At 34.2% G+C, this 27890-nt stretch overlaps 4 protein-coding genes and 1 pseudogene across 4 annotated transcripts; 1 reads left to right on the top strand and 4 right to left on the bottom strand.

The window, feature by feature from the left end:
• The first annotated feature begins 314 nt into the window (after positions 1–314).
• On the top strand, positions 315–3343 carry LOC122593146 (deoxyhypusine synthase-like). Its single transcript, XM_043765508.1, has 7 exons — positions 315–551; positions 701–868; positions 1067–1285; positions 1380–1466; positions 1807–1912; positions 2237–2472; positions 3078–3343. Exons 1-7 carry the CDS (start codon positions 339–341, stop codon positions 3165–3167), a joined length of 1119 nt encoding a protein of 372 aa, XP_043621443.1. The 5' UTR covers positions 315–338; the 3' UTR covers positions 3168–3343.
• A 649-nt stretch (positions 3344–3992) lies between these two features.
• On the bottom strand, positions 3993–8432 carry LOC122593613. The gene is made up of 7 exons (XM_043766039.1): positions 8227–8432; positions 8003–8135; positions 7438–7541; positions 7126–7297; positions 6905–7045; positions 6589–6814; positions 3993–6497 (listed from the first exon to the last, which is right to left on the bottom strand). Exons 1-7 carry the CDS (start codon positions 8256–8258, stop codon positions 4195–4197), a joined length of 3111 nt encoding a protein of 1036 aa, XP_043621974.1. The 5' UTR covers positions 8259–8432; the 3' UTR covers positions 3993–4194.
• Positions 8433–14005: 5573 nt separating this feature from the next.
• Positions 14006–16225, bottom strand: LOC122593968 (annotated as a pseudogene).
• Positions 16226–21677: 5452 nt separating this feature from the next.
• On the bottom strand, positions 21678–24446 carry LOC122593358 (probable phospholipase A2 homolog 1). Its single transcript, XM_043765750.1, has 4 exons — positions 24194–24446; positions 24047–24086; positions 23825–23944; positions 21678–22018 (listed from the first exon to the last, which is right to left on the bottom strand). The coding sequence occupies exons 1-4, from the start codon at positions 24281–24283 to the stop codon at positions 21840–21842; spliced, it is 429 nt and encodes a 142-aa protein (XP_043621685.1). The 5' UTR covers positions 24284–24446; the 3' UTR covers positions 21678–21839.
• A 2038-nt stretch (positions 24447–26484) lies between these two features.
• On the bottom strand, positions 26485–27445 carry LOC122590499. Its single transcript, XM_043762700.1, has 2 exons — positions 27243–27445; positions 26485–26783 (listed from the first exon to the last, which is right to left on the bottom strand). Exons 1-2 carry the CDS (start codon positions 27443–27445, stop codon positions 26594–26596), a joined length of 393 nt encoding a protein of 130 aa, XP_043618635.1. The 3' UTR covers positions 26485–26593.
• Between the last annotated feature and the right edge of the window lie 445 nt (positions 27446–27890).

Raw genomic sequence — 27890 nt, 5'->3', positions numbered from 1 at the left:
TATTAGATGATATATACTTACCTTATTAGGAAAATATGATTATTAGTATTTATACTAGAATTAATGTATATATGTTACTCCCTCATGAATTATATATGTCTTCTATATATTATTGTATTTAAGTTTGTTGGGGCTGATAATATACATTACAACTCACATGGTCCACGACCATAATGTGGATATAACCACATGCCAAATATGTGAGTGGTCTATTAGTCTATTGATTTGATGGACCCCCTAAGGATCCCGTCCAACCATTTGTGTATTTAACTGAACGTTATATATTACTGTAATTTATATATGTATGTATCAAAGATTCAAAGCAGAAACACAATAATATGGGGGAAGTCTTTAATGAAACAGAGATGATTGAAAATGCAAGGTCAGCGGTGTTCAAAGAATCATCAGAAAGCCTAGAAGGAACTTGTGCCAAAATCCAAGGCTATGATTTTAACAATGGGATCAATTATTCACACCTTCTTAAGTCCATGCTGTCAACCGGCTTTCAAGCTTCTAATCTTGGTGACGCCATTGAAACCGTTAATCAAATGGTAGCTGTTTTTAAATGAACTCTTATTACTAGACTTATCTTGTGTGTGTCATACTTGATATTTATTTTTTGTCATATGTAGTGATGCCTTAAGTATTTTTGGGTAAGGTGTTTTGCATGGTTTTGAGGGGTCCAGTTTTATGATTGTAGCTAGAATGGAGGCTTTCTCATGACCAAGTAACAGCAGATTGCAGTGAGGAGGAGAAGAATCCTACATCCAGAGAGTCGGTCAAATGCAAGATCTTTCTGGGGTTCACTTCAAACCTCATTTCATCTGGTGTTCGAGAAACTATTTGCTATCTAGTTCAACATAATATGGTTAGCACCTTACAAATTTATGACTATGAACATATGTATCAGATTCATTCATTTGAAAACTAAATGCTAATTAAAACAAAACTTGAGTAGAAATAGGAATCCTTGTTATCAAAGGATTTCCTGCGATTATTTCTTAGTATGGAATGAGTCAATCATTTCTATTGCTAATAATTTAAAGCTTGTGTCAATTAAATCTAGGTTGAGGTGATTGTCACTACAGCTGGTGGCATAGAAGAAGATCTCATAAAATGCCTTGCAGACACATACAGAGGTGAATTTTCTCTACCTGGTGCTGCATTGCGTTCAAAAGGACTAAATCGTATTGGTAACTTGTTGGTACCTAATGATAACTACTGTAAGTTTGAGGATTGGATTATCCCAATATTTGATCAAATGTTGGAAGAACAAAAAACGAAGGTACTTTTGAGTTGAGGGTTCTTAAAAACACTTTACCATTTTCATGTAGCAGTTAGTGCAATATATATTTATACTTGTGATATGTTTTTGACAGCAAGTATTATGGACACCATCAAAAATAATAGCACGTTTGGGGAAGGAAATCGATAATGAGAGTTCATACCTATATTGGGCATATAAGGTAATAGCATGTAATCCATGTATACTTCTACTTTAAACATTTCTTTCAAAATCTCCTAACAAAATTATAATTTGTATTTGCTCTTCAGTAACTTCAACTTCTACTGTTTTCGTTTTTTTTAATCCTTATTGTACTTTTCGACATAACTATTGGCCGGTTTGCCACTCAAACATGTTCTTTCCAATATTTGAATGAGAAGTAGCTCCTTTGGCATTTCAAATTATAACAGTACAACTAGTAGATTATAGACCAAAAGTTATTTCCATTTGCTGTATGAGTTTTGTTCATTTCTTTGTAGCTATGGCTTACGTCATAACTAACATGATTATATTTATTGTAGAACGATATCCCTGTCTTCTGCCCTGGCTTAACAGATGGCTCTATTGGTGACATGTTATATTTCCATTCCTTCCGCAATCCTGGTCTTGTTGTTGACATAGTACAAGGTGAGCAAATTCTCTCATGTTGACTTTCTTGGTCAAAAGGAAAAATGCTTTCTAGTGACAAAGGAAATCTATTTAGTCTTCAATTCAGCAAAAGATAATTATGACTACCACATTTTGCATTCTCTTACAGCAAACCAAGATATCGATCATTAACAGATAATCAATACCAATTTTAATTTATGAAAGATGTATAGTGTTGACTAACATACAATCAAACTTTGATTCACTTTCTGTAAATTTGCTAAAAAATCAACTACCAGTCTACCATTACTAGAAATATTATCATGATTTGATGGACATAATAAATTGGCAATTGTGAAACAGATGTCAGGGCGATTAACAATGAGTCTGTGCATGCAAGCCCTAGGAAGACAGGAATGATCATTCTAGGAGGTGGGTTGCCAAAACATCACATTTGCAATGCGAATATGATGCGTAATGGTGCAGATTATGCTGTCTTCATCAACACAGCCCAAGAGTTTGATGGTAGTGATTCTGGTGCTCGTCCTGATGAAGCCATATCATGGGGCAAAATACGTGCTTCTGCTAAAGCTGTCAAGGTCACCTTATCATTACTTCTTTCTATATCAGCATTTATGTAATAAAACTTGTTGCTACTGCATTCTGCAAAACAAATAGAAAAAGAAAGAAAGAAAAAAGATACGAAGGAAATGCCTACAACTTATTTCTATTGTCGTCCCAAAATAAGTGCAAGATTTGTTTTTCAGTTACAATGACTTAGACATAAAAGTTGTCTCTTCGCCATGTATGTTATATAATACCGATTTTGGTACTACTATACGGTAGATATATAGCTAATATATCTTAAGTTCAACAACTTGAGTTTGACAGTGCTAATGATTTGTAAGAGGGAATAAATCCGTACTATTCTTAATATAATTGGATTCAACAACCTTTTTGGACAAACTGTAGTTAAAATATAAGCTTAATTATGAATCATGATTCATGCACTTCCATAATTTAGATTAACCACGCACATTATTCTATTATGAATAACTCACTTCCATACTTAAAAATAATAATATACTATAAGTCTATATATAAGGATCTCATGTTTCACATTCTTATCATTGGCTCATAACATTAGCAGCAAAATTCTCCATGGTACTAGGGTTAATCATTTGTGATTTTTGTTTTAAAACAGGTGCACTGTGATGCAACTATTGCATTCCCATTACTCGTTGCAGAAACATTTGCTGCAAAGAGAGAGAAACCAGCTGAACTGAGTTCTTGATACATGAACTTTTCAGGAACGTTGACTGCATTGCAAATCAATGTTCATGTTTTATTGTTTTTTTCTATTCAAACATTTTCGTATTGTTGGTCACAATGTAATATATCCTTGATTGAAAGTACCATTGTTATTTTAACTTAAGGTACAATGAATGACACACATATCATTCACTGAAAGCTGTCTTATTTTTGTTTTTACAATGATATACAAATCTACAATTAATGGTTCATATTTTGTCGAATATCAGATACAAGAAAGGGTAAAATGCACTTGTTACGTTTTGCTTTTGTGTAGTTAAATTTTAAACCATTAATCGGCCTACACTTGCACGAATGAGCCTTTACACTAGTTTACAGTATGTTGGTCGGAAAATAGTGTATCATTCACCATTAAAGAACCGAGGGTTGAAATATAAAGTAAACTTTGGTCCAACTGGAGTCTTGATGTAGTTCACCATTAAGCAATGTCTGCATAGCAGAATGGTTGTTTATTGTTACAGCACAATTCTTGTGGCATTGTGATCAAATCTGTTAGGGTAACAGCCTTATAAAGGTCAACCAACGCCTCTTCAATGTTCTCCATCCATATTCACTGTTATCGATTAAAAGCAAAATCCAGCAAACACATGATTGTAACAACAAATCTCAACCAGTTGGTTTAATTCCATTGATACCAGTGGTAAATGAGAAAAGAACCATATGAAGTATTGGGAATACAAGAAACAAGACAAACAGAATGTACTCAATGTAGTGTCCCAAATGGACAGGATCACCCTGTCTACAATAAATTCAAAAAAGAAAAAAAGAAAGAAAAAGATGCATATAATGATTTTAAATATGCTCAACTTATTATAACCACAAAAACAGAAGTTCTCAACAAACCATCCGTATTACAACACAGTATAAAGATTGGTCGTTCTCTCTAACCGACAAATAAACAAACAAATCCATTATATGTAAACCAGCACCTAAAGTAAATAGGACTAAATGATGCTGCATGTATTATCTACACAAAACAATATATGTATTTACTGGTGATCAGTTCTCATCGACTGTAAACGGGCAGCTAGAGACTCGTAGTCAGGAAGCTTTGGATGAACATGACTTGGTTTCTTCGCTAAATTTTCCCCGGATGATCTTTCAGCTCCCAAATTTGGTGTTTTAGTTTTCTTTGAATTATCTGATTCAACATAAGTTCTTATGGGACTCGGTTCACGTGTTGGTATCTTAGACTCCGGCCTAGTCTCAACAGGTCCTTGTTTAGTATTCACAGATAGGTTAACTCGGGCCTCAGATGTATTCGGCTTGATCCGACTATATTGGTTGACTCGCGCCTCAGATGTGGTAGGCTTGATCCGACTATATTGGTCGACTTGGGGCTCAGATTTGGTCGTCTTGATCAGACTATATTCGTTGACTCGGGGATCAGATGTGGTTGATTTGATTTGGCCAGTTTCTACTGTTTTTCTTGAGGGCCTAATGTGTTGTCGTGATTCAGGAGTGTGTTTAGTATCTTCGCTAAACTTCCTTGCATAAGGCTGCGGCTCGGCTGGAATTTCTTCTGAGTAGGAATACTGAGTAGGAATTACTGTATTCGGCTCAGGCTTTAGTTCAACATGGGTCTTTGAATAAGGAGCTGGAGCAGATCCTCTTGTCCTCCGAGAAAGCCCTGCACCAAAACGTACCCTAATTGGCACTTGTTTTGTAACCTCCTCTTCAGTGTCAGTTCCGTCGTCATCAAAGAATGGAGCAGGTGAAAATCTTGGTTTGGTGTTGGCTTGTTTGCTTGATCTCTCGGAATCTGAGTCAGAACTTGAAATAGAAATACCTGGTTTTTCATCTTCCACTATGTTCGCTTTTGAATCTAGAGAACTCTGGAGAGATGTTTGGCCTCCTGTTATGGAACTTCCATCAAGTGACTTCTTGGACATATATGATTCCTCAGTTGTCACACTTTTTACAAGGGGAGGGTACCTAAGGCCACCTTTGTGTCTAAGGCCACCAGTCAGCGCTTCAAAGTTCAACTCCTTGCTAGAATTTAAATCATCAGTTTGGTTCAAGGAATCATTACCTTCCAATGTGTCATATATATTTTGGTCTAAAGTACGCTTCTTTAACTCATGCTGAGATTCAGGTCTTTTCTTCTCATCATCAGAGTTGTATAAAGATGATTCCTCTTCAACCAAATCATTCAATTCAATTCGAGATTTTCTTGAATTGAACTTTTCTGAAGGCTCCACAAATGATGGCTTGGGATCCACAGGTAAGTCACTTTCACTTTCAGAATCTGGACCATCTGAATGATCAAAACTCGCCGGTACATAATCATCGGTTTCTGACGGTTCCACAGATTTTTTAAAAGAATGATCACGAGAGAAGTGACTTTCTGAAAAAAGGTGTGACTGACTCTGTTGATCAACCTTGTTACTATTGCTCCTTCTAGGACTCCAAATATGAGCATTCTCTAGGGAATGAATACCTTCTATATCGTCATACTCAAATCCTGAATCAAACGTAGGTCCACCCTCATTGTCAGAGATGGCTTCATCATCTAAATTGGAGCTCATCTTAGTGGATTCTCTGAAAGGGCTTCCTTGATCAACAGCAGCAAAAGGATTCCCAACAACACTTCTTTTACTATCTTTCTGATGGCCAGCTACATCATGTTCGCCACTAGCAGTGCTAGAGCGTGAATGAGAAGAACGCACGCTTGGTTGCTGTTTAGTAGTTTCTTCCGCAAAGAAATTTATGCTTTCATACTCAAAATTTCCTGACTCAGTTTCAGATTCTCTAAATTCTTCATGGGTTGTCATTTCAGGAGAGGTGGGACCTTCATTGTCATGCCAAGATTCTTCAAAATAGCCATCTGCCATGTTCAAATTATTTACCACTTTGTCATCCATGCCTGGCTCATTATTGGATTTAGAGAAGGTTGGTTCGCTGGATCTTATACTACCGCTATCAAATTTTCCAGTAACGTCCTGTGAGGTATCAGGTTCACTTCGATCAATGTGTCTATTTGGTACCTTAGGTTTTCTATCATCCAGGGGACTTTGACCAATAGATCCCGGAGAATCAGAAACATGACGAATTTGGTCTCTGTTGTTAGACAGATGTGAAACTGTAGGATGGTGGTAGGCCATCTTCTCACGACTAGAAAACTGGGCAGCAGCTCTGGCAGCCATAGCTGCTCGTTCAGCAGACTCAGCTGCTGCATGTGCTGCAGCAGTAGCATCCTTAAATTCCATATTCCAGTTCTGCCTGCCTGACAAATAATCATCATCACCCCTATGAACTGGTTGCCTTGTTTCAATCCTCTCAGAACTTGTTCCTGATAACATTTAGATATAAGACTTATCATTCCAGTTAGGAAACATAAAAAAGTAGACAATATAGATCCGTATGACGATCACTGATTATACCTGAAGATTTCATATCAGCATGAGTAGCAGAAGATGATGCTTCACCACTATTATCCGTAGAGGTTAAATTCTGATTACCTAGTGTGTATCTCCTGTTCTGCTCAGAAAAGTCAGCAGGTGCAATGGGCTTTTCTCCATGGCTGTGCATGGCATTGTTATTTGAAGGTTGAACCTTTGGTGGATCAGTATATTCCATGTGGGCATTTTCAAATTTAGGAGGTCCATCCTGCTCAAATCAATCAAGTCAGAAAAGGGAAATTAACTGCTTATTATATATAAATACTGTAATATGAAGTTATCAAGTAGCCCAACTCACCAGCAAGTCATTTGAAGGTTTTGCTTCCTTCTCCTCAAATGAAGTTGCATCCCATTCGATGTTGTGTTCTTTCGCCACAGCACTTAATACTTTGATTTTTGTCTCCAAGTTGGGAGCCACGGCAGATAACTTCTCAACCAACTGAAAACAGGACATTACAGTTGACATTATTTCCATGACAAGCAATTCAATATTCAAACAGTCAGCAAGAGCCAACTTACCATGCGACTTACACCACAATCGGGCCGTAGTTCAAGAGCGGCCGTAACAAACTCTTTCCCGTATTTTGCGGCAAACTGCTTTTTGATATCAGCGAGTTCTGATATGTCTGAACATCTTGGAGCTGCAAATATCACGCTAGTGACTGCTTCCTTCAGGTCAATAGGACAAGTTCTACACATATTTGACCAAATATCAGTCACTATATAGCATCATAAACAAATTTACTTTCACTAAAATGCAAAAATATACAAAGCAATTGTTGATGATTATATATATATATATATATATATATAAATACGGAGTTGGCCTACTTTTGAGATTCAATAATGGGGAGGCGTGCTACAATAAGTTCACAGTATATCTCAATCAAATCATACGCGGCCACCATCTTCTCTTCCCGAATCACATGCTCTACCTGATTAAACATCAAAGATATTTATACGAAAAGAAAAAATAAAAGCTAAATGATACCGTCAGATAATCAGCAACATGCAGACGGATAACGAAAGCAATAAAAAAAAAGGAGTCGAGGGAGGATAAAATAAAAATACTACAGTAGTATAAACAGGATCAAAATAAAAGGATTGATTTGGGCGACGATCAATTCCAATTAACCAATCATGGTCCATTTCATTTAACATAAGTGAAGGCAAGAGTCGGATCACGATCCATAAGCCGTATAGAGTATAATCATAAGCCGAAATTCATGAGGTTAAACTTGAATAATCTACAGTAATTTTTTATATCTCTGCTGGAAATTATTATTATATTATAAAGGGAAACTATAAATATATAACAATCAACTCAAGACAGTGGGTAAAAAGGCCGATCTAAACCTACAACTAGTATTTGTTAGAATGAAAAAAATAGACATACTCGAATTCGGGCAGTTCGGTCTTGGGCAGTTTCAAGCAAGTGGGCTAAATCCTTCTTTATCTGGTTAATCTGTACTCCTTTTTTGTTTTTCATCAATTTTATCCGTGACGTTGCCAGTTTCAACGACGTTTTACTGTTCAATTCAATAAAAAGGAAAGAATTAATATGAACACAATAATAAAGTGATAATAATAATAATAGATAAGATGGAAATTGATTTTTACCATTTAGCGGGTTTGAAGCTCTTGTGAAGCATTGTATTCAAGGAAGGGAGGTTTAATCAAGTGTTTGATCGATTTATTTAGGGTTCGTAATTTAAAGAGGTGGGAATTGAAATGAGTAAGTAAAAACTGGAAATAATTCAATTGAATTAAACTGAATGGGAAACAAAATCTTCTGGAAGGAAGGAATGGATTTTTTTAACAGGGATTCTTCGTGGAAAAGGAAATGCTACAAAAAGATTTTTTATTGATATTTATTATTCTTGGAAGATTGTAACGTAGAGAGGAGGACGACTTTGTATGTTCCGAGAAAATTACCGCTGCACACCACGTTGATTCCACATTACCTGCTGACTCATATCTTTCTTTCTTTAATTAGAGCATTAGTAATAGTAATGGTAGTGTGCCAAGGTGATAGTGTCACATCATTACTCTACTATAACCATACAATTTTCATAACAATAATTTACAAAATTATACCCCATAATATTAGAATAACCAATAAAAAACAAAAGAAAACAATAAAAAAAATTAACCACACCACCACCACCCAACTCTTCTCAAGGTGGACACACCCACCTTGAAACTTTCACGTCACAAATTTACAACCACACCCACTTTTGTAATGGACCACCTTGATGATACCAAGGTGGAAGCCTTCCACCTTGTCCACACAAACACCATTACAAACACTCTTAGAGCATTTGTAATGGTCACACCACCACACCAAGTTGGTGTACCACATCATTGCCACATCAGTATTACACCACAACTACCTAGCAACCACACCACATTCATAGCAAATAACCACACCATGTCATACATTATCTATATATTTTTATATAAAACATAAAATATTTATTTATATACATAAAAACCTTTTATAATAACTAACAAGAATATAGTTATAGTTAAAGTTTTATAAACAACAAATCTAACCCTTTATTTATTAAGTTATAAACTATGATATAAAGTGTTTTGATAATTTGTAAACATATGAAACTTCATAGTTTAAATGGTAAACATAAGTTTATATATTAATTATAAAAAAAATGAAAAGCTTATTATAGGTGAAGAGTATATATGTAGAAAAAAATAAAAATAAAAAAAAGCCCTGATTTCATGATTTCTTTCAAGATTTCAAGTTTAAAAGAGATAAAAACAGAGAAAAACATTAATTATTCCAAGAACACCACCACCCCAAAGTTCCTTCAAGGTGGATACATCAACGTCGGGTCTTCCACACTACAACCACACCATTCTAGTAATGATCCACCCCACAACACCAAGGTGGTTGGGTGTCCACGCCGTCCACCCGGATACCACTACATACGCTCTTACTGTCTGTACTATGTATTTTTCTCAACTATTTTTAGAAAATGATAAATGTATCACAAAGTATGATAAATATATCATAGTGTATAAGTTTCACAACATATTGTACAAATATGTATTACGTAATTGTGATAAATTCATCTATTGTTGTGGTACAAATATCGCTACTTGAAATACACTTACAAACTATATCGCTACTTGCATGTTATTAATCTTGTTCATTGTTGCAACATGATGACTTAACAAAACTTTCGCCATCTTATCGTCATAATAATATACCTTAATAACATGATTAATGTTTAAAGGTTTTCTTATTCTTTTTATCTTTAACCCCTTTTAAAAAGTATTGCATCAAGATTTTAAACATAGTTTTTTTTTCCCCAAAATGTCTCTTTCAGCATATTTATGTTTCTTAAAATGTCTCTCCATACACTAAAACACTATTTAGTGTATGTATAAGTGTTATATTGGTTTGTTTTTTGTTTTATTATATCAGTTCACTATTTTTGTTATCAATTTGTAATTCATATGGTTTTAAAATAATCGACGGAATCTCATAATCTATATTTTTGACACACACTCTGTAACCAATGTATTCGTTCACAAAAGTAGTTATAAAATTCTGTCACAACGTGCATGTACTATTCTTGTCTTATATATATATATATATATAGAGAGAGAGAGAGAGAGAGAGAGAGATTCCTTATTTTGAGAATCTTTTTTTTTCAAGAACCATGAGAACTCTTAAATAATATATTTGTTCACATGTTTTTTTGTTCATTCACATGTGAAATGATATAAAAAAGTATGCTGTAAAAGAGGCTTTTTTAAAAAACCTTCAAAATAGTCTTTTACGAACTTGTGAATGAATATGTTCACGTTTTCGTTCACATGTTAACAAATGGGTATATATAAGTTTTTGAAAAAAACTTTCTTTTACAACATGTATTTTTATAACGTTTGACATGTGAATGAACAAAAAAAACATATGATCCAATACATAAATTAAGAATTCTCAAAGTTCTTACAAAAAAATGGGTTATCAAAATAAGGCTCCCCTATATATCTATATATATATTAAAACAATAAGAATCCTAGCCTTCTAAAGTCTTCTTTCAATCTAAAGTTAATTTTAAATATTGCCACATAGGATTTTATCCTATGTAGCATCTCCATACATTTTTTACAATATATTTATCTTATACCCTTTATTTATTCTCAAAATAATCTATTTTATTTTATTAAATATAATATAATATATTAATCATAATTATATACACAAGATAAAAAAATAATATCAAAACTCATATTAAAAAACTAAAATAATGTCCATGCATCTACTAAATTGGCAGACATATTTGACAAAAATAATATTATTTATTAAAATATATACAACTTTAAAGACTATATCAAAATTTAAAAATTATTTGAATATATTATTAGATTATATATGACCAATCAATTTTGTTGTTTCTTTTTTTTTTTTCCTTTTTGCCGAAACTTTAACTAAAGTTGGTTGTTATTCTAATCACAAAACAAAGTCTATTATATAATAAAAAGCAAAAACTATAATGATTTTCTCTTATTTATCTTCTTGGGTTTTTTTTTTACATATTCGTATTGTATTTATGTGTATTTCATATGACTAAATTTATGTGTATTTTATATGACTAAATTTTTGTCATGTTTGGTTTTTTACTTTGTACATATTATTACGTTTGATGAATAGATAACATGCTACATTATCGATTTACGTTTGATTTGTTGTAGTGTTAATCTGTAAGGTGAATACATTTTTACGCGATTTATGGCTACACAAATGGTGTTGTTGATGATATCAAAATATCTTAGGTTAAATGTTCTTAGAAGGGATGTGTAATCACTATAGTATGTTAAGTGACTGTGCTATCGACATGTCCGAAAAAACAAAGGGTGACCAGAGTGATACATAAATTAACCATGAACTATAACATAATCAATTTTTACATAATAAACCTATAGAATAGCTATTTACTAACGTATAAAATAATCTTTTTAGCTAGCTGCGTATCGCGTGGGGTAAAATACCTAGTGTATATATATATAATATAATAACGCTTAATATTGTTGATGCTTAAATGCTTGTACTGACACACAAACTCAAACCGGGTTAAACTCTTTCAAAAGATGACCGGGCCACAAAATGGTGGGTTGTCTTTTCTTTTCTTTATGTACTCGCCAATGTTTGAACTTTGTGGACCTCAAAATTTAAGTGCTTAACTTAATGTTGATCACCACAGGATTCAATTATAGAAAATGGCCTAATTAAACATCCTACATAATTCTATACATGTGTTGTTTCAAATCTATGTTACACACACTAACACTTGCATGTCATGCACTTCTATAACAATTACTATCGTGAAGCCCAAAGGTCTCCTAATAGTATTGTGTCAAATGCTATCATATGATTGTTTCTCATTATAGCAAGACAAGATGTCTTACCAAATCCTACCTGTATTATTTCAAAAGCCAAGAATTCCAAACCAATATCTGCAAAAATTCATTCCAACTCAGATATTAAATACGGAGTATATAAAATCGAGGGCCAGTCGAACTTGAAGTTAACTGCAAGACAACTTTCTAAATCAGAAGTACAAACAACTAATGATGCTCAATGTAATATGTGATTATATGTCAATACTTTCTGGTGCAAAAATTGAATTTCCGATGTCACTTTTACAATTAAATAAAATGAGATGTTAAGTTCGTGTCTAATCTTACACAATCAATAGACTAACCAATTAGAGTGCAAGCTGAGAGTTACCAAACTGGCTAAATAAGATAGCTAGTCCATACCCTGCGGCATTGTAGGCATTGCAGTGTCATATGGGCAGTCCTTTGAATATTCTGCCTTTCCGGATTTATGAACTCTTTTTATGCAGCGCTTGAACTTCTAGTGGCATTTCCACTAGTCATAACTAGACAATGCAAATCACATGACTCAGCTATAAAGTAAAGACCTGCACGGCTGCACATCTTGTATTCCTGAATATTGACTGCTTTTACACTAGCAGAAAAACTAATAGATAGAAAGAGGTCTCGCATATGGCACCCGACTAAAACACATGTAACTCTGGCAAATGGTAACAGAAGCACATTCAACTCACAAACATAAATTGAGTCAAACAAAAGCTTTCTAGTTTCGACCTAGATATCAGTGCCTTAAGCGGTAAATATAATACAAGCTCATAACCGTCAGCCCAAAAACATTGAATACAATTCCTCTGTTCTATACATCTAAGAGAAAGGTTGATAACTATCATATCTTCAAAAACTTAAACAAAGGTAAACAGTGTGGATACAGTAATAATACATAAAAGTTTAATAAAAGTTTAAGATAATAAGTTACCTTAGTAAATCGTAAATCAAAGATTTGATAGCAATTAGAAGAAAGCTCAGTTTTCAAATAAATTTTTTGAATGAATCGCAATTATTTTCAAAATCATTGCTGCCAAACAAAAGTGCTATCATATGTTAGGTGGCAAGCTATTTAAGTTGGGGTAAAACCTACAATGTTTAGACATGGACTAATTTCCATGTTGCTCTGTTACTTAAGTCGGAAATTTATAGAATATCATACTTAAAATGGGTACTAAGAAACAGGGATCTTGGGAATTAACGTGAAACAAAGACATATCTTCTTTGCTGTTCTTTATTGAATTGCATTAAAAGTTCGATTAAAGGGGCTTAGCAAGTCACTAAAAAGCACATAAACAAAGCTTTACAAGTGTCGGGTTCACAGGCCCTCAAATACACACACAATATATATGTATATATGTACGTGAGTATGTAAATGTAAGCCTATTTATAACAAAACAAAGCAAAGAAACTAACAGAAACAAAACACACGTTCCTTTTTTTAAGCTACATGACCTTTAAAAACAAGCATTATCATATCAAATGAACCAAGCGAAGGCTGGTACGAAACACACGTTCCTTATTTCTAGCAACTAACGAACAAATAGGTAAACACCCAAACCCACGTTTAGTTACTTATCTGTTCAACTTAGACTAATTCTTCATTTATTTTAAACATGCGGATAGAAACATCCAGACCCATTTGACCCATATGTTGGACCCGTGACCTGTAACTCTACCCGATTAACCCAGCAATAAGGTGAAGATAAGGACATATCTACAAACGAAAAATGTTCAAAGAAAACAAGAGACATGTCTATGAAACTTAACTACTTAAGCATAAACAACACCTTTAAACAGAAATCTATAATACAAAAACACAGGATAAACAGAAATCAACATATTCCTACAGAAAACAATTATATCAAATCTCCAAAAAGAAAATAATATAAGAATACCCATGTAGCAGATAAGAAAACTTACTCAGTAAATTATAGCTTTTTGCACATAGCAAATAGATGGCACAAGTTCCAACTGGGCAAAGAAATTAAGAAGGTATGCACTACCTACAAAATAATTTCTCTTTGATTTGATTAATTTTTCAAGTTCAAAATCTGAACAAACTTCTAATCAACAAACAAAATCGATTTCTAATGCCTATGAATCTATTATCTATTTGCAGTGAACCACTGCTAGCAAACCAATTATATGTTCACTGTAATAACTGTACACAACAAGATACAAGTTTCTAACTGCAATTTCTAAGTGAACTTATCGGTTGTTAACATAAGATATGGTGAAAAAGCATCTGTGACAAGTCATTGGTCAATGCACCAACAAACTTGAAATACATAACCTTCGAGGGAGGCGGCTGAAACCTTTGCGCGATATTGAATTTAAACTTTAGAGTGCACGTGCTTTCATGGCTCACTTTTGTCTTTCAGCAGCCTGCAAATGAGATCAAAAAGAAAATTGAGTAGTGAATAGATCAGAATTAGAAATTTAAGCTAATACCAGTTAGAACTTTAAGTTATTGGTCCTGATAATAACCCAAAATTGAGAAACATAGGATATTTATTCAATTTATAACTAGCATCAAGTAAATACGAGTTGATCAGCACTTCAGGGTTGTATAACTCGGCCCGCTCGGGATAAAAATCGGATTGTATCATCAGTCAAACGAGTCAAGTCAGGCTGACTCGGACTAAAATCGGCCAACAAGATCATACTCGGGTCAACACAGGTCAAACTCAGTTGACTCGGAGGCTATTTAGAATAACATGAACAAGGAGATTTAAGAGCATGTAAACCTTTATTAGTTTTTGCAAGACTGAATCTTCAAATGCTTGATACCCAACACCAATCAGGTGTTCATTCAGTTGTGGACCTTCAGGCTTCACAGGCTCACGAGCTGTTGGGAAAGAAGCCCTGGCTGGTTGATAGGGTACAACAAGCAAGGGATTAGAAAGTTCTCCGCACACAGTATCAGTCGCAGCAAGCTGCCAAAAATAAAATAAAAAACAATCCGAACCCATGTTCATGTGGAAACATCATTAAATATTATTCAAATCAATCTGACTAGACAACTTATAACTGCTTCTTTAGTACCCATGACGATAAGCGCTGATTCTTTTTTCTTGGAACTCTAACTCCTGATAACCACATCTTTCACCTCCCCAAATCTTTCAAAAATCTCCCTCAATCTTTGTGCAGTATATTTCAAACCACCCTTCTCCCATGAGACCTCAAGCATTTTCTCCTCCTCGACTGCACTAAGACCCCCTCCACTCGCGTTACTTCTTTCTCCACCGACACTTTCTTTCTTTGAAGGTGACATCCCGTTTGCCATAAACCTCATCTTATTTGCATGCATCGCACGAATTCTACTAATTTCTTCTTTAAGTTGTCTAGCAATAATCTCCTCTTCACGTTTAGCTGCACCACTTGATGCATAAACATAAGCAGCCCGTTCTCTCTCCTCAAGATCCGACATCATTCTCCTACGTTTAGAGTCCTGTTGTGATTGGCGTTGAATTTTCTGCTGCTTTGCCCGAAGGACATCAAAAAGTTTTCTAGCTTTTTCATCTTTTAGGATCTCATAAGATGTCAGCAACTTCTGAAAGTTTGCAGGAGCATTGGGGTCATCCGGTCGCTTGTCTGGATGTAACTGCAATGCCTTTGCCTTATAAGCTCTTGTTATTTCCTTCTCTGTAAGTTTGGAACCTTCTTCACCAGACGGCAATCCAAGGAAAACATAATGGTCGATATCGACATCCATTTGTTTTCTCTACGACTCTACCTACCTACCTACCAACCTACTGGAACAAATATTGAACACGATGGTAACTCAAGAAGCAATATGACATTCAATCTAAAAAGCTCAAAACTTTAACCGAGATGAAATTTGATAACCTAAACAGCCCGTTTGCCCCTTTTTATACTTACAAATATAAATTAGATATCAAATTTGATTACCTCTAAACAAACTTTAGCACGAAACAAATGCGAAATAATATTTTAATTGATTGATTGTAATAAGAAATTGTAAAATCCTAAGCTATATAAAAAGAAAATAAAGAAAAAACCCTAAATTGATGAGATAACATGAAATAAGAGTTTATTGTAGAACCCTGGCTAGCAGTCTTAACATGAGCAATATATATATACATACCGTCTTTAAAGTGGAGGAGGATTTTGAAAATTACCCGCCACGCACCACGTCGATCCTACCCTGCTGGCTGATTAATTTCTTTCTTTACCAAATTGGGTCAAATATTTTATCACCCTAAGTCCCTAACAATACGTCTTTGTTGAATATTTATACTTTTCGGATATGTAATGTACGGATATCTAAAATACATACACTACCCTTTTATATCAATTACCTACTTTATATGTCGGTGACGGCGTCATCATCACCGTCGTAACAATGTGCAGATACCCCGTTAGTTGTTATCCCATATTCTATGTCCACTTAGAAGGTGAAGACTCACAAAGTGATAAAATTTGAGGAATGTCCTTTCTGACCCGATACCTTTTTGTCACTTTATAGTCACAATTATGTCACTTTTATCTGGCATATCAAACCAAAAAGGGCGTATGTCACCCTTTTGATATTCGTTTTTTTTTCTTTTTCTTCTATTTTCTATTTTTATTCATGAATGACTACCAAAAGTTTCCATACATGTAAATTAGAGCGCGAAGCTTTCTTTCCATATTAGGTATGCACGGTTTAGTTAATTTATAACTTATTATTTTGTTCATAACTATATAGCATGGTACCCACTAAATGTGGCGCGCGATGGCGACGGTATGATGGCGGTGGCGGCGTCATATGATGTAAAAGTGTTTGATTTAAAAGGAGTAGTAGATATAATTTATAAGGGGTTGATAATGTAATTTAATTAATATTACAAGTTAATGGTTATTTAATTTAGAGTTAATTAATGAAATGGTACCTCACGTTTGCGCCATATTACTGGTTTCATACCTTTCCTTTCGAAATTACGCTAATCATACCCAATGTATGCAAATCTCCACTCGGACCATACTGGAGGCTAACGCCGTCAGCTGACCGTTAAAACCTCCCCCACGTGACTTGCACGTGAGGGGTAAATATGTAATATCGCGTTTCCTAATTACTGAAATGGTACCTAACGTTTGCACGATATTGCTGGTTTCATACCTATATGTTTCTTAATTACTTAAATGGTATATAATTTTTAGTTATTAATTTATTTTTATTTTTTTTAGTTTGTTTTATTTTTCTTTTATCAAAATTCTCCAAAACTTGTTACAATTTAATGAAAATAATCAGAATACACTTATAATCAACTCAAAAATAATACCAAATAGCTATTTCATAACAAAATATAAGTTTTAAAGTTCACGAATAACCAAAAATAGCAATAAAGTATCATAAAACAATTTTAAAAAAATTTGCGAGGAAATTTTTTTTTAAAAAAAAAAATTTCGGAAATACCGCAATGGTAATACCAGAAATACAAGTCAGTATTTACTGCGACACGAAGCTAAATCAATGTTTTAAATACCCGTAAATACCGGCTGATATTTCTGGTATTCCTGGATATTTCTGGTATTACCGTTGCGGTATTTCCGAAATTTTTAAAAAAGAAATTTTTATTTTTTTTAAAAAATTGTTTTTATGATTCTTTATTACTATTTTTGGTTATTCGTGAACTTTAAAACTTATATTTTGTTATGAAATAACTATTTAGGTATTATTTTTTAGTGGATTATAGGTGCATTTTGACTATCTTCATTAAATTATAACAAGTTTTGAAGAATTTTATAAAAGAAAAATAAAACAAATTAAAAAAAATATAAAAAATTAATAATTAAACATTATGTACCATTTAAGTAATTAAGAAACATATAGGTATGAAACCAGCAATATCATGCAAACGTTAGGTACCATTTCAGTAATTAGGAAACGCGATATTACATATTTACACCTCACGTGCAAGTCACGTGGGGGAGGTTTTAACGGCCAGCTGACGGCATTAGCCTCCAGTATGGTCCGAGTGGAGATTTGCATACGTTGGGTATGATCAGCGTAATTTCGAAAGAAAAGGTATGAAACCAGTAATATGGCGCAAACGTGAGGTACCATTTCAGTAATTAACTCTTTAATTTATTAAGGATAGTTTAGTCATTTCATGTGTCTCATTTTTTCTCAACTTTTAATAAGAAGCTATAACTTTTGATTTATAAATACATGCTGTAACACCCCGAGCTAGGCTCGAAATACTACCGAAAAGATATAGCGTATACATGGGATTATCGTAGAACATGAACTATATGAAAATAAAGGGATTCGGTGAATCTATCATCAACAAACAAGTACATAAAGCATAAAGCAAATAGGGGCAAATGAATCCTTGATCAATGTAAGACTAAGCCCAAACTCTAGCGCAAGCATCCATCAACCATCACGTCTTGGATTCACAAGGTTACCTGAAAAGTGTACTAAACAAGGTCAACACTAGGTTGGTGAGTTCGTAGGGGCGAATGACGAGGATCTAATGCCAAAGCCATTCACAATATGAACTAAGCTAACGAACAAGGAACACACTTATAATAAGTCCTTAAAAGGCACGAGTACTCAATATAGGTTGGCTCGTAGCGCAACCTGGACCCACATGTATCCATTTCACAATCATACCATAGCTAGAACACACATAATGCACAAGAACACAGAATGTCGACATCAACAAAAATCCATCAAGTTCTAAAATGTCAAACATGTCCATCAATGTCCCTCAATTGTTCTCATGTCATCTAATTGTCATCAAGTACGTATAGCACCCGTTTATTGCACATGCACACATTGTCCCCCTATTGTCATCGATATTGTCATCAAGTACATAAGTACCCGTTTAATGTCATCAAGTACATAAGTACCCGTTTAATGTCGTCAAGTACGTAAGTACCCGTTTATTTGTACATGCACACATTGTCCCTCTATTGTCATCGATATTGTCATCAAGTACATAAGTACCCGTTTAATGTCATCAAGTACATAAGTACCCGTTTAATGTCATCAAGTACGTAAGTACCCGTTTATTGTCATCAAATACGTAAGTACCCGTTTAATGTCATCATGTCCATCAACTCAACCATGCACAATGCACATACATTTCATACGACTTTACATTTAAGGAATCTTAGATGTTTGTATGCAGGGTCACCCGCAGCCTTCCCACCACATCTCCAACTCATTAAATGTATCATCGTCTTCCATGTATGTACAACTACCCTAATCATAAATAAATCAATCATACTCAAACAATACATAATCAATCAATGTCCATCAATGACCCTCACATATGTACTCACATAATGAACTACGCAAGGTATTTAGAATACGCATAGTAAACAAGAACAAGTAATAATGATATCAAGAAGTATCTAACAAGTTCTATAATGCCCAACATGTCTATCAATGTCCCTCAACTGCACTCAATTACACGTAATGTACCTGATTGTACTCAATTGCGCGTAATGTACTTCATTGTACTCGATTGCACCATGACCATCAATGTCCACCCAGAAACAAACACTATGTGTATATACTTCGTACGATACTACTTTTGAAAGGCCTTTGATGCTTATATATAGGGTCACCCGCAGTCTTCCCACCACATCTCCAACCTTTCGAAGGTATTATTGTCTTCCATATATACACAACTAACCTAAAAGTCAACCAAACACGTACATACAATAATCATATAACAACCACGTATTTACACGTTAACAATTCCATCAATCAAACAATGTCATCACTCAAGACACTCAACTTATGCACAATCAAGTCATGTCATCATCAAGGAAATCAAACGTATGCTCAATTGAACTATGTCATCAATCAAGGCAACACATAATTGCACAAACAACAAGTTAACACACAAAGGTTGTACACTTTTCAGCCCGAATCTCAAACGAGTAGGGAGCTACGAACTCACATTGATCGGCAATAACAAGTTAATATCAAGCTACGAATGCCCAATGGTCGTCAAAAGTCCACAACCTAACAATATATGTCACAATACAAGACATGGTCAATACTAGTTATACTATACCACAATTTCCCCTAAAGATGTTTTATAAGTCATTCGAGAACGTTTAAATGACAAATGAAGAGTTTTGGTTAGACACGGTTCAATGACTTAGCACCAAAATTCCACTTGAAAATCAAAGTGTTTAGAATTGTGTTTAACCAATTTTGTTAACCTTAGTATGTTAATATAAGACCAATAAACAAGTTTTGGATCATTAAAAGTCGACCGATAACCGAACAAAAAAGTTGGAGAAGAACAGAAAAACTACGGCCGCTCGCACGGTCGGTCGTGTGAGCGTCTGCAGTACGGGAAGAACTGGGCACATAGCACGGCCACAAGCACGGTGCGTCTGTCTGAGCGGCCGTGCTCCGACTGGGCAGATTCTTGACTTCAAGATCGACTAAGGAAGCTCCAAGACACATTTTTATACATAAATCAACATATTTTAACATCATTAAACATAACCCACATCATAATCTTGATTCATAACATCAATCTTGACTCAAATCGTTTGTTGACCTAATTTTTGTAACATAAACCCTAATTTTGCCCTCTTTAGGGTTTTGTCCCGATTTTTGACCCAAGTTTTGTTAGTTATGACTATAATCAAGTTTACAAACATAAAATAATCGATTTGGGAGGAACTTGACTTACCAAAATCACCACAATTGTTCAAGCCCGAAAATTGACCCAAATGGAGGATTCTTGCACTTTTTGATGACCCAAATCTTGATATGATGCAAAGGAGATGTAATAGATGATGTTTCTAGCACTAATCCAATTTGAAACCATAATCTTGGTGTAAGAATCTTAGAGAGAGAAAGACATTTGTGTGTGTGTGTGTGTGTGTGTTTTTTTCTTGTAAGAAGAAAGGAAGGAAGAAAAGATAAGGGAAGGAATGAATGGATGGTTGGAAAAATAAGGAAGTTAGTTGGGTGATGGGTCATGGGTTTGACCCATGGAGGATCCATTTCATGTTGCTAACTAGATTTAATGTCATCTAGTACCGTAAAGCCAATTAGATATAAATGTCATCTCAAGGTTTAGGTTCGATTTGCACCAACGATGATATCGACTAGCACATATATCTTAAACGATAAATTGATCTATTTGGACACATTACACTCACATGAACTCCAAATTGCACTTGAACTATATTGGCCAACTCGATAGTTAGTTAAATTGTACATATGGTCAAAAAGTCAGGAACCACGATTGTTACACATGCATAAGTTATGTTGTATATTTTAGATGGATAATTTTTATGGTGATCATATAAAGGCGGTGAATTTGACTACCACGTCGTTCCATTCTATATTGATCCGATCTAATAACATATGGTTACGTTAATCATTTTGATATTTATTGAATGATATATAGATTTTTTAATTTAAAAGTCAATCAACTCACATGAAGAACTTACGAGATGGACGCAAACAACAACAATATGGTTGGGTTATGTCCTGGTAGTCGTAGATAAACAAAATAATAATAATAATAATAAAAAAATACAACGTCAGGAGATGACCGGGCTACACGATGATTAGTTGTCGTTCCTCTTAATGTTTGAACTCCGTGGACCACAAAATCTATTAGATTTGATGTTATGTTTCTCTACAATATCAATAATCCATACAATTTCAACCCAACTCGGCATATTAAAAGTAAAAAATCCAGCCCAATTGCTAAGGCAACTTTCTAATACATAAGTACAACCAAAAATTGAATTTCTGATGTCACTTTTACAAAAGAATGATGTTGAGCTCATGTCTAATCTTACACAATCAAAAGACTAACCAATTAGAGTTCAAGCTTAGAGTTACCAAACTGACTAAATAAGATGGCCATGTCCATACCCTGCTGCATTGTAGGCACTGCAGTGTCATATGGGCAATCCTTTGAAAACCCTGCCTTTCCGGATTTATGAACTCTTTTTATGCAGCGCTTGAACTTCTCGTGGCATTTCACACTAGTCATACCTAGACAATGCAAATCACGAGTCAACTATAACGTAAGAAAGCAGATCTTGTATTGCTTGATGTGATTGACTGCTTGTTACATTAGGAGACAAGCTAATAGATAGAAAGAGGGCCATACATACGGTAACAAAATCACATTCAACTCACATACATAAATTGTGCCGAACAAAAGCTTTCTAGTTTAGACAATTATATCAGTGCTTTAAGCGGAAAATATAATATAAGTTTATAACCGTCAGCCCAAAAACATTAAAGGGGTGCTTGGTTTACAAGGGGGAAAGGGTAAGGGTAAGGGAAAGGGAAAGGGAATACTATCATTATAGAGTGGAGTATTATAATAATATATATAAAAAAAATTAAAAAAACATATAGCACCCATCTTTAACTTTATTACAGATCATTTCCTTCCCCTCACTCTCTCTTTCTCTCTCTCTAAGAAAATACATATTTTCAACCACCACCACCCACCGGAGTTGTCTCCGGCCACCATCACCATATCCCATCTCCCTCTTCTTCTCTAATAATACATATCTTTAACAACCACCACCACCCACCGGATGTTGGATGGTGGATTTTGTTGGTGGAGGCCGTCGGATGGCGGTTGGTGGAGGTAGAAGTTTGATGGTGATGTCTCCGGCCACCATACAGAACCATTAGTTTCCCTCCTTCTTTCTTCTTTTTTGTGTCGTTTTTTATTTTTTTTAATTTTTATTTTTCATTTTTTCAACTTTTTTTTATTTTTTATATACTTTTAACAAAAACCCATTCCAAAAAAAAAATATTCTTTTTTTTTTTTTTTGTAAAAAACCATATGGTTACGTGTTAAGAAAACGTATGGATACGGTACATGCCAGAAGCCCTTATCCGTTATAAACTTAACCGTCAAGGGACGCATATGGGAATGATATGGATTTGACGGGCGGCGATCCAAGAGATGATGACGGTTGTTACGGTACGGGCATAGCCCTTAATGCTAAGGGCAAAGCCCTTAGAGATGATTTTTCAATAGTTCTCACGGTTCTCACCATATATATGGTTCTCACTTGATCCTTTCACTATATATATATATATATATACACACACACATACGTTTTTGAGTGGTGGAGGCTATTGGAGGTGATGGAGGCTGTCGGAGGTGATGTTAGATGGGTGGCTGCCGGAGTGATGTCGGATGACGGTGGCTGCCGGAGGTGATATCGGATGGCAGTGGCCAGTGGTGGATTCTAGCAAGTCCGACAGAAAAAAAAGAAAGAAAGGGTTAAGAAGAAATTTGTGAGCAATCATTATCTTACCCCTCAATTTATTGGGTAATGCTCCATTACCCACTTCTAAGTATTGATTATCTTTACTTACCCCTACCAAGCACTAGTATTCATTCCCTTTGCCATTCCTTACCCCCAAAACCCCCCAACCAGGCACCCCCTAAATACCATTCCTCTATCCTAAACACTTAAAGACCAGGTCTAGACTCTGAATATAATCATCATAAAAAGCTATTTACAATTCTACTCATGGCTTCCAAATCATAACTTTCAGTCTTTAAAATCAAGCATGTAGTTGAGTAATGATATGTATGCTGAGGCCTAAAAAGATGTTTAATCCATACCACGTATAAGATAGTTTTTCGCTCTTTAGCTTCCCATGTTCCGTGTGTCTTAATCCCCCAAATACTTCTAGACACGTGGATTGTTTTTCTAAATCAATCGCTTATGGTACTATCTAAGTAAACATTAGCCAAACAGTATAATTGAAAAAAACAGGACTAACATATAACAACTAACAATTAGAATGAGAAAACAAACAAACCTTTTTTTTCGACACAATCATCATGAATTTGACAACAAGCATCAAGATCATCACACGGTTTTTCGCCCGGACACCCTGTCCATCCAACGCCACAATACTTGCCGTATCTAATCCCAATTGCTGATCACATTACATATAACATTCATTCATTCAATAACTTTTCATATAAATAATATAAAAAAAACAACAATAATAACAGAAAGAAGATATAGATGTATTTACAATTACAGTTTTCTGCTACGCATCTGTTGCTGCATCTGACCTGTCAAATCCGTGATTTAAAAAATGTGTAAATATCGGTTTAATAAAATATAAAGTCAGTTAGTAGATATATATATAAATAGTAAGAAGATTGGATAATGTATAAACCTGAGATGCATCTGCAGATTCCGCAATCCCAATTGTGATGATGAATATATGGATTACAATGAAGAAAAATAAAATTTTTCTTCGAATCATTTTGTATAATTTTGGTTGTAATAGATATAAATAGATAGATACAGGTCCCTCCCTGTCTGTTGTATCTATAGATATATCTATACTCGTTTTTCTATCTGCGCTCGATCGGCTTTTCTTTAGTTTCTGGACTTCTCCTTCCTTCGTGCCTGACGTGTTTCCTTCCTTCCCATTGGTCCTTTTTCACCTTACTTATATTTTATTTATCTTTTTAGTATTTGGGTCCCCACTAATTTTATATTTATGACAATTCTTGTGACAAATATTTAACTCATTGTTAGACAAAATAAATGGATTTGAGATTTTTTAAAATTATGTATAACTTTATTGGTAAAGTTATTGATTCTAACCCTTATTAAACACAAAAGTCAAGATTCAAAGATGATTTTTGAATATTCACCCTTGATTTTAATCCAAAAATCAAAATGTTTCCAACTTTACCAGTAAAGTTAAAAACAACTTTAGAGGATTTTAATCCAAAATAAATAAGATAAAAAACATGTATAGAAATCCTATAAAGTTAACTTTATAAGTAAAGTTTATGAAAATTTTGACCTTTGGATTAAAATCAAAGGTTAAGATTTAAAATTGATTTTTTAATCTTGATCATTGATTTTAATCTAATAATCAAAATTCCTTAAATCTCAATCCAAAAAACATATATGCAGTCATGCCCAATAAATAAATATAATTATTAGTCAAAAAAAAAAAAATCTCAATATAAGGTTGCAAAATAAGTAGACTTCGAGATCTCTGATGCTCAAGTGGATTTATTTTACTTTAGACTAAACTTGACCTCAACTAGATACACATTCTTGATGTAGACTTAGGCTCGAGTTAAGTAAAATAATTTCGGATGTGGTCTGCTTGAAAATTTAAAATTTTGTAATTTGTATGAAGAATTTCGATAACTTTCATATCAAATACATATATGTCCAGTTCAATGGTACGAATATATAAAGTTTAGTTTGCAACTCCATCGTGACTTCCAAACATAAAGTTAAATCAATATTAGCAATAAACATGATTTAGTAAGTAGTAACCCCTTTTTTTACATATATACAAATATTTGCCAACTTCAGATTAGAGCTATATCTAAATTTTGGATACACAGTAGTTAAGAGTTCCATTTCATTCGAGCTCAATTAGCCTTTCAAAATCTCAACTCGAACAAAGAGATTTTCAATTGATGTAGTTGCACAAACATGAGTTGTCTGACAAAAAGTCAAAAACTCAACTCGAATGAAGAGTTTTCCAATCGATATAGTTGCACAAACAGTAAATAGACCAAATAGTAAATATTTTTGAGCCCATATATTTTGCACCAAGCCCAAATAAATAAGTCTCATTCCTAAGCCCCGGTCCCGCTTTGTGTTTGGCAGTAACCTACTAACCTCTGGCTTGGTTTATTTCTGTTTAACCATTGGGTTGTAATACTAATGTTTGCCAATATACTGATCAGTTTTATCTTTATATTTTTACTTTTGTAGCGAACAATGAGTTTCAGCTCAATTACTCATCGTATGAAGTTTAAGAAAAACACAGTGTTTAAGGTTGCCTCAAGTTAGAAGTTTGATTACTAATCGCCTCAACCAACTTTGACTCAAACATGTTACCCAACCCATCCATGTTACCACTGTAAAAATTTGCCCCATCAAAAAGTAAAAACCTTCATGATCTGGGTGTCATCGTGATTCAATTCGCACAAGCTTTGACTAATGTCAAAAACACACATACATGATCCAATAAAAATTATACGAGTATTAAAAAAACAACAAATGCATAAGCTAATGGTGTTTTTTCCTAAAAAAGTTAAGGGGTGTTTAGTTGGGGAAAACACATCTGGTTTTTCATTTTTGTTTTTCAAGAAAACATAGAAAACAGAAAATGCGATCAAATCATAATTTTCCAAAACAGTTTTCCAAGAAAACAGAAAATACTGTTTTTTGTTCAATTTCTCTACTTGGTCACGTATATTTTTGTGATGTGATATTTTTCTTCCAAGAAACGTACTCTTCAAATTAAATTTAAAAAAAAAAAAAAAGAGATAACCATAATGCACAAAAATCATCAGGTAATTAGCAGCACCTGGTAAAAGAAATTATCGAACTAATAAAGTAAAAAACCATTTCACCTACTAGTTAATGAGACTTCTCAACATGCAGGTTATTTATGCAATCAACTCACAACTCCTTTATCCAGGATTAAAAACTCTTAAAGAGAAAATATAGCACCGATATAAGTTTGGCGAGCAAAATCACACCTATACTTTGTGTTTTCCAATATCTTCGTTTCACCGAATTGCTTGCAAACTCAGACATCGTAACCAGTGAGCGTGAAACCCCTACCAATGACCTTACCAGCATAAAACCAAGCAAAGCATTCAAGCCCAAGCAAAGTAGCAATCCCAACTTTCTCAATGTGGTTTTCTTCCTTGGGCTTACATACACCCTTTGCATAGTAATTCAGTTCTTTCCAGAATGCCTCCTTACGTTTAGGGATACTGGAAAAAGAAAAAGATATATATGTGTTAAAAACATTACAACTTGCAAAATCACTCAGTAACCCTTTTTACATCAAAGATGTCACTTAATACAATGTGGTCATAAATTTCATGTGCTATCAGTAACTATATTAAGTTCCTGCTTGTTTATATCAAACTGTTTTGCTATACGATTTGTAATTTTAATCATATGGGACTCATAAAAATGGGACCATTCTAAAGTTGTAACACAAGTGAAATTGGACTCCTCTGTAAAGATACACGGACCAATATGAATATGGACAACGCTTCAAGAATGTGGAGCGTCAAGTTTGTAAAGTTGTAATACGAGTGAAATATTGCAGTTTCTGCAGACACATAAGTTTTTGTCAAACGCAATCCCAAAGACCCCTTATGCATACAGAATTGTTCCAAGCAGATACAAAACAATCCAAACTAAAAAATTTCAAGAAACTAAACCTTGCAAGACGAGTGTAGAACAACTGTTTGGACAACTCATTGCATTTCTCGACAGTAGCTGGCTCCTGAACAAAATGTTTGTTCTGTTCCATCATTTGCTTGAAGTAAGCACTTCCTTGCTTGCAGGAAGCAGTTCCCTTCTTGCACAGAAATGCGGAAGCTTGACATGCCTTTGATTGCAATAGCCTTAATTGTGCCACCATTTTATCTACAATTTAACTAAAAGTAAGCCACTTTTTCACTAAACCTATCATTAAATACCAAAATAACATACACAATAAACAGTATAAAAATTCAAGTGTCTAGATATGCAACAGATATATACAATATTCACACTTCTGAAGCGGGCCATGAATTCTAATTTGTTGCATTAGGAATATTTAAAAGAAGTTCAAAATGTATAATTGGCCATCAATATAACATACATAATAAACAGTATAAATATAGAATCGAACAATCGTCTAGATAGGAACCACGTCACTATAGGTGACCAATTACTTTTTTTTTTTTTTGAACGGCATTACCAATTATGTTTTAGTTCCCTTAACATGTATGTTTCAACAATTTTCCCAAGTGCATCTAAACCCCTACAAATATAATGTGACAAATATCATAAACCCCAGTCAATCCGATCGAGCAAAACATGCC

Source organism: Erigeron canadensis, chromosome 3 (genome assembly GCF_010389155.1).
Source record: "Erigeron canadensis isolate Cc75 chromosome 3, C_canadensis_v1, whole genome shotgun sequence".
NCBI classification, from domain to species: domain Eukaryota; kingdom Viridiplantae; phylum Streptophyta; class Magnoliopsida; order Asterales; family Asteraceae; genus Erigeron; species Erigeron canadensis.
The sequence above is the reverse complement of the archived record's forward strand: the minus strand, read 5'-3'. Positions and strand labels throughout refer to the sequence as shown.

What these genes read in the sequence shown, in the direction of transcription:
- LOC122590499 (XM_043762700.1), bottom strand. Translation starts at nt 27,445, where the DNA reads ATGGTGGCACAATTAAGGCTATTGCAATCAAAGGCATGTCAAGCTTCC. An exon ending in TTCTACACTCGTCTTGCAAG is followed by an intron (nt 26,784 to 27,242) that starts GTTTAGTTTCTT and finishes TTCTTTTTCCAG; the next exon opens with TATCCCTAAACGTAAGGAGG.
- LOC122593358 (XM_043765750.1), bottom strand. Translation starts at nt 24,283, where the DNA reads ATGATTCGAAGAAAAATTTTATTTTTCTTCATTGTAATCCATATATTC. An exon ending in AATCTGCAGATGCATCTCAG is followed by an intron (nt 24,087 to 24,193) that starts GTTTATACATTA and finishes CGGATTTGACAG; the next exon opens with GTCAGATGCAGCAACAGATG. An exon ending in CGTAGCAGAAAACTGTAATT is followed by an intron (nt 23,945 to 24,046) that starts GTAAATACATCT and finishes TAATGTGATCAG; the next exon opens with CAATTGGGATTAGATACGGC.
- LOC122593613 (XM_043766039.1), bottom strand. Translation starts at nt 8,258, where the DNA reads ATGCTTCACAAGAGCTTCAAACCCGCTAAATG. An exon ending in CCCATTATTGAATCTCAAAA is followed by an intron (nt 7,298 to 7,437) that starts GTAGGCCAACTC and finishes AAATATGTGTAG; the next exon opens with AACTTGTCCTATTGACCTGA. An exon ending in AACCTTCAAATGACTTGCTG is followed by an intron (nt 6,815 to 6,904) that starts GTGAGTTGGGCT and finishes TGATTTGAGCAG; the next exon opens with GATGGACCTCCTAAATTTGA.
- LOC122593146 (XM_043765508.1), top strand. Translation starts at nt 339, where the DNA reads ATGGGGGAAGTCTTTAATGAAACAGAGATGATTGAAAATGCAAGGTCA. An exon ending in TTGAAACCGTTAATCAAATG is followed by an intron (nt 552 to 700) that starts GTAGCTGTTTTT and finishes TTATGATTGTAG; the next exon opens with CTAGAATGGAGGCTTTCTCA. An exon ending in CTTCTGCTAAAGCTGTCAAG is followed by an intron (nt 2,473 to 3,077) that starts GTCACCTTATCA and finishes GTTTTAAAACAG; the next exon opens with GTGCACTGTGATGCAACTAT.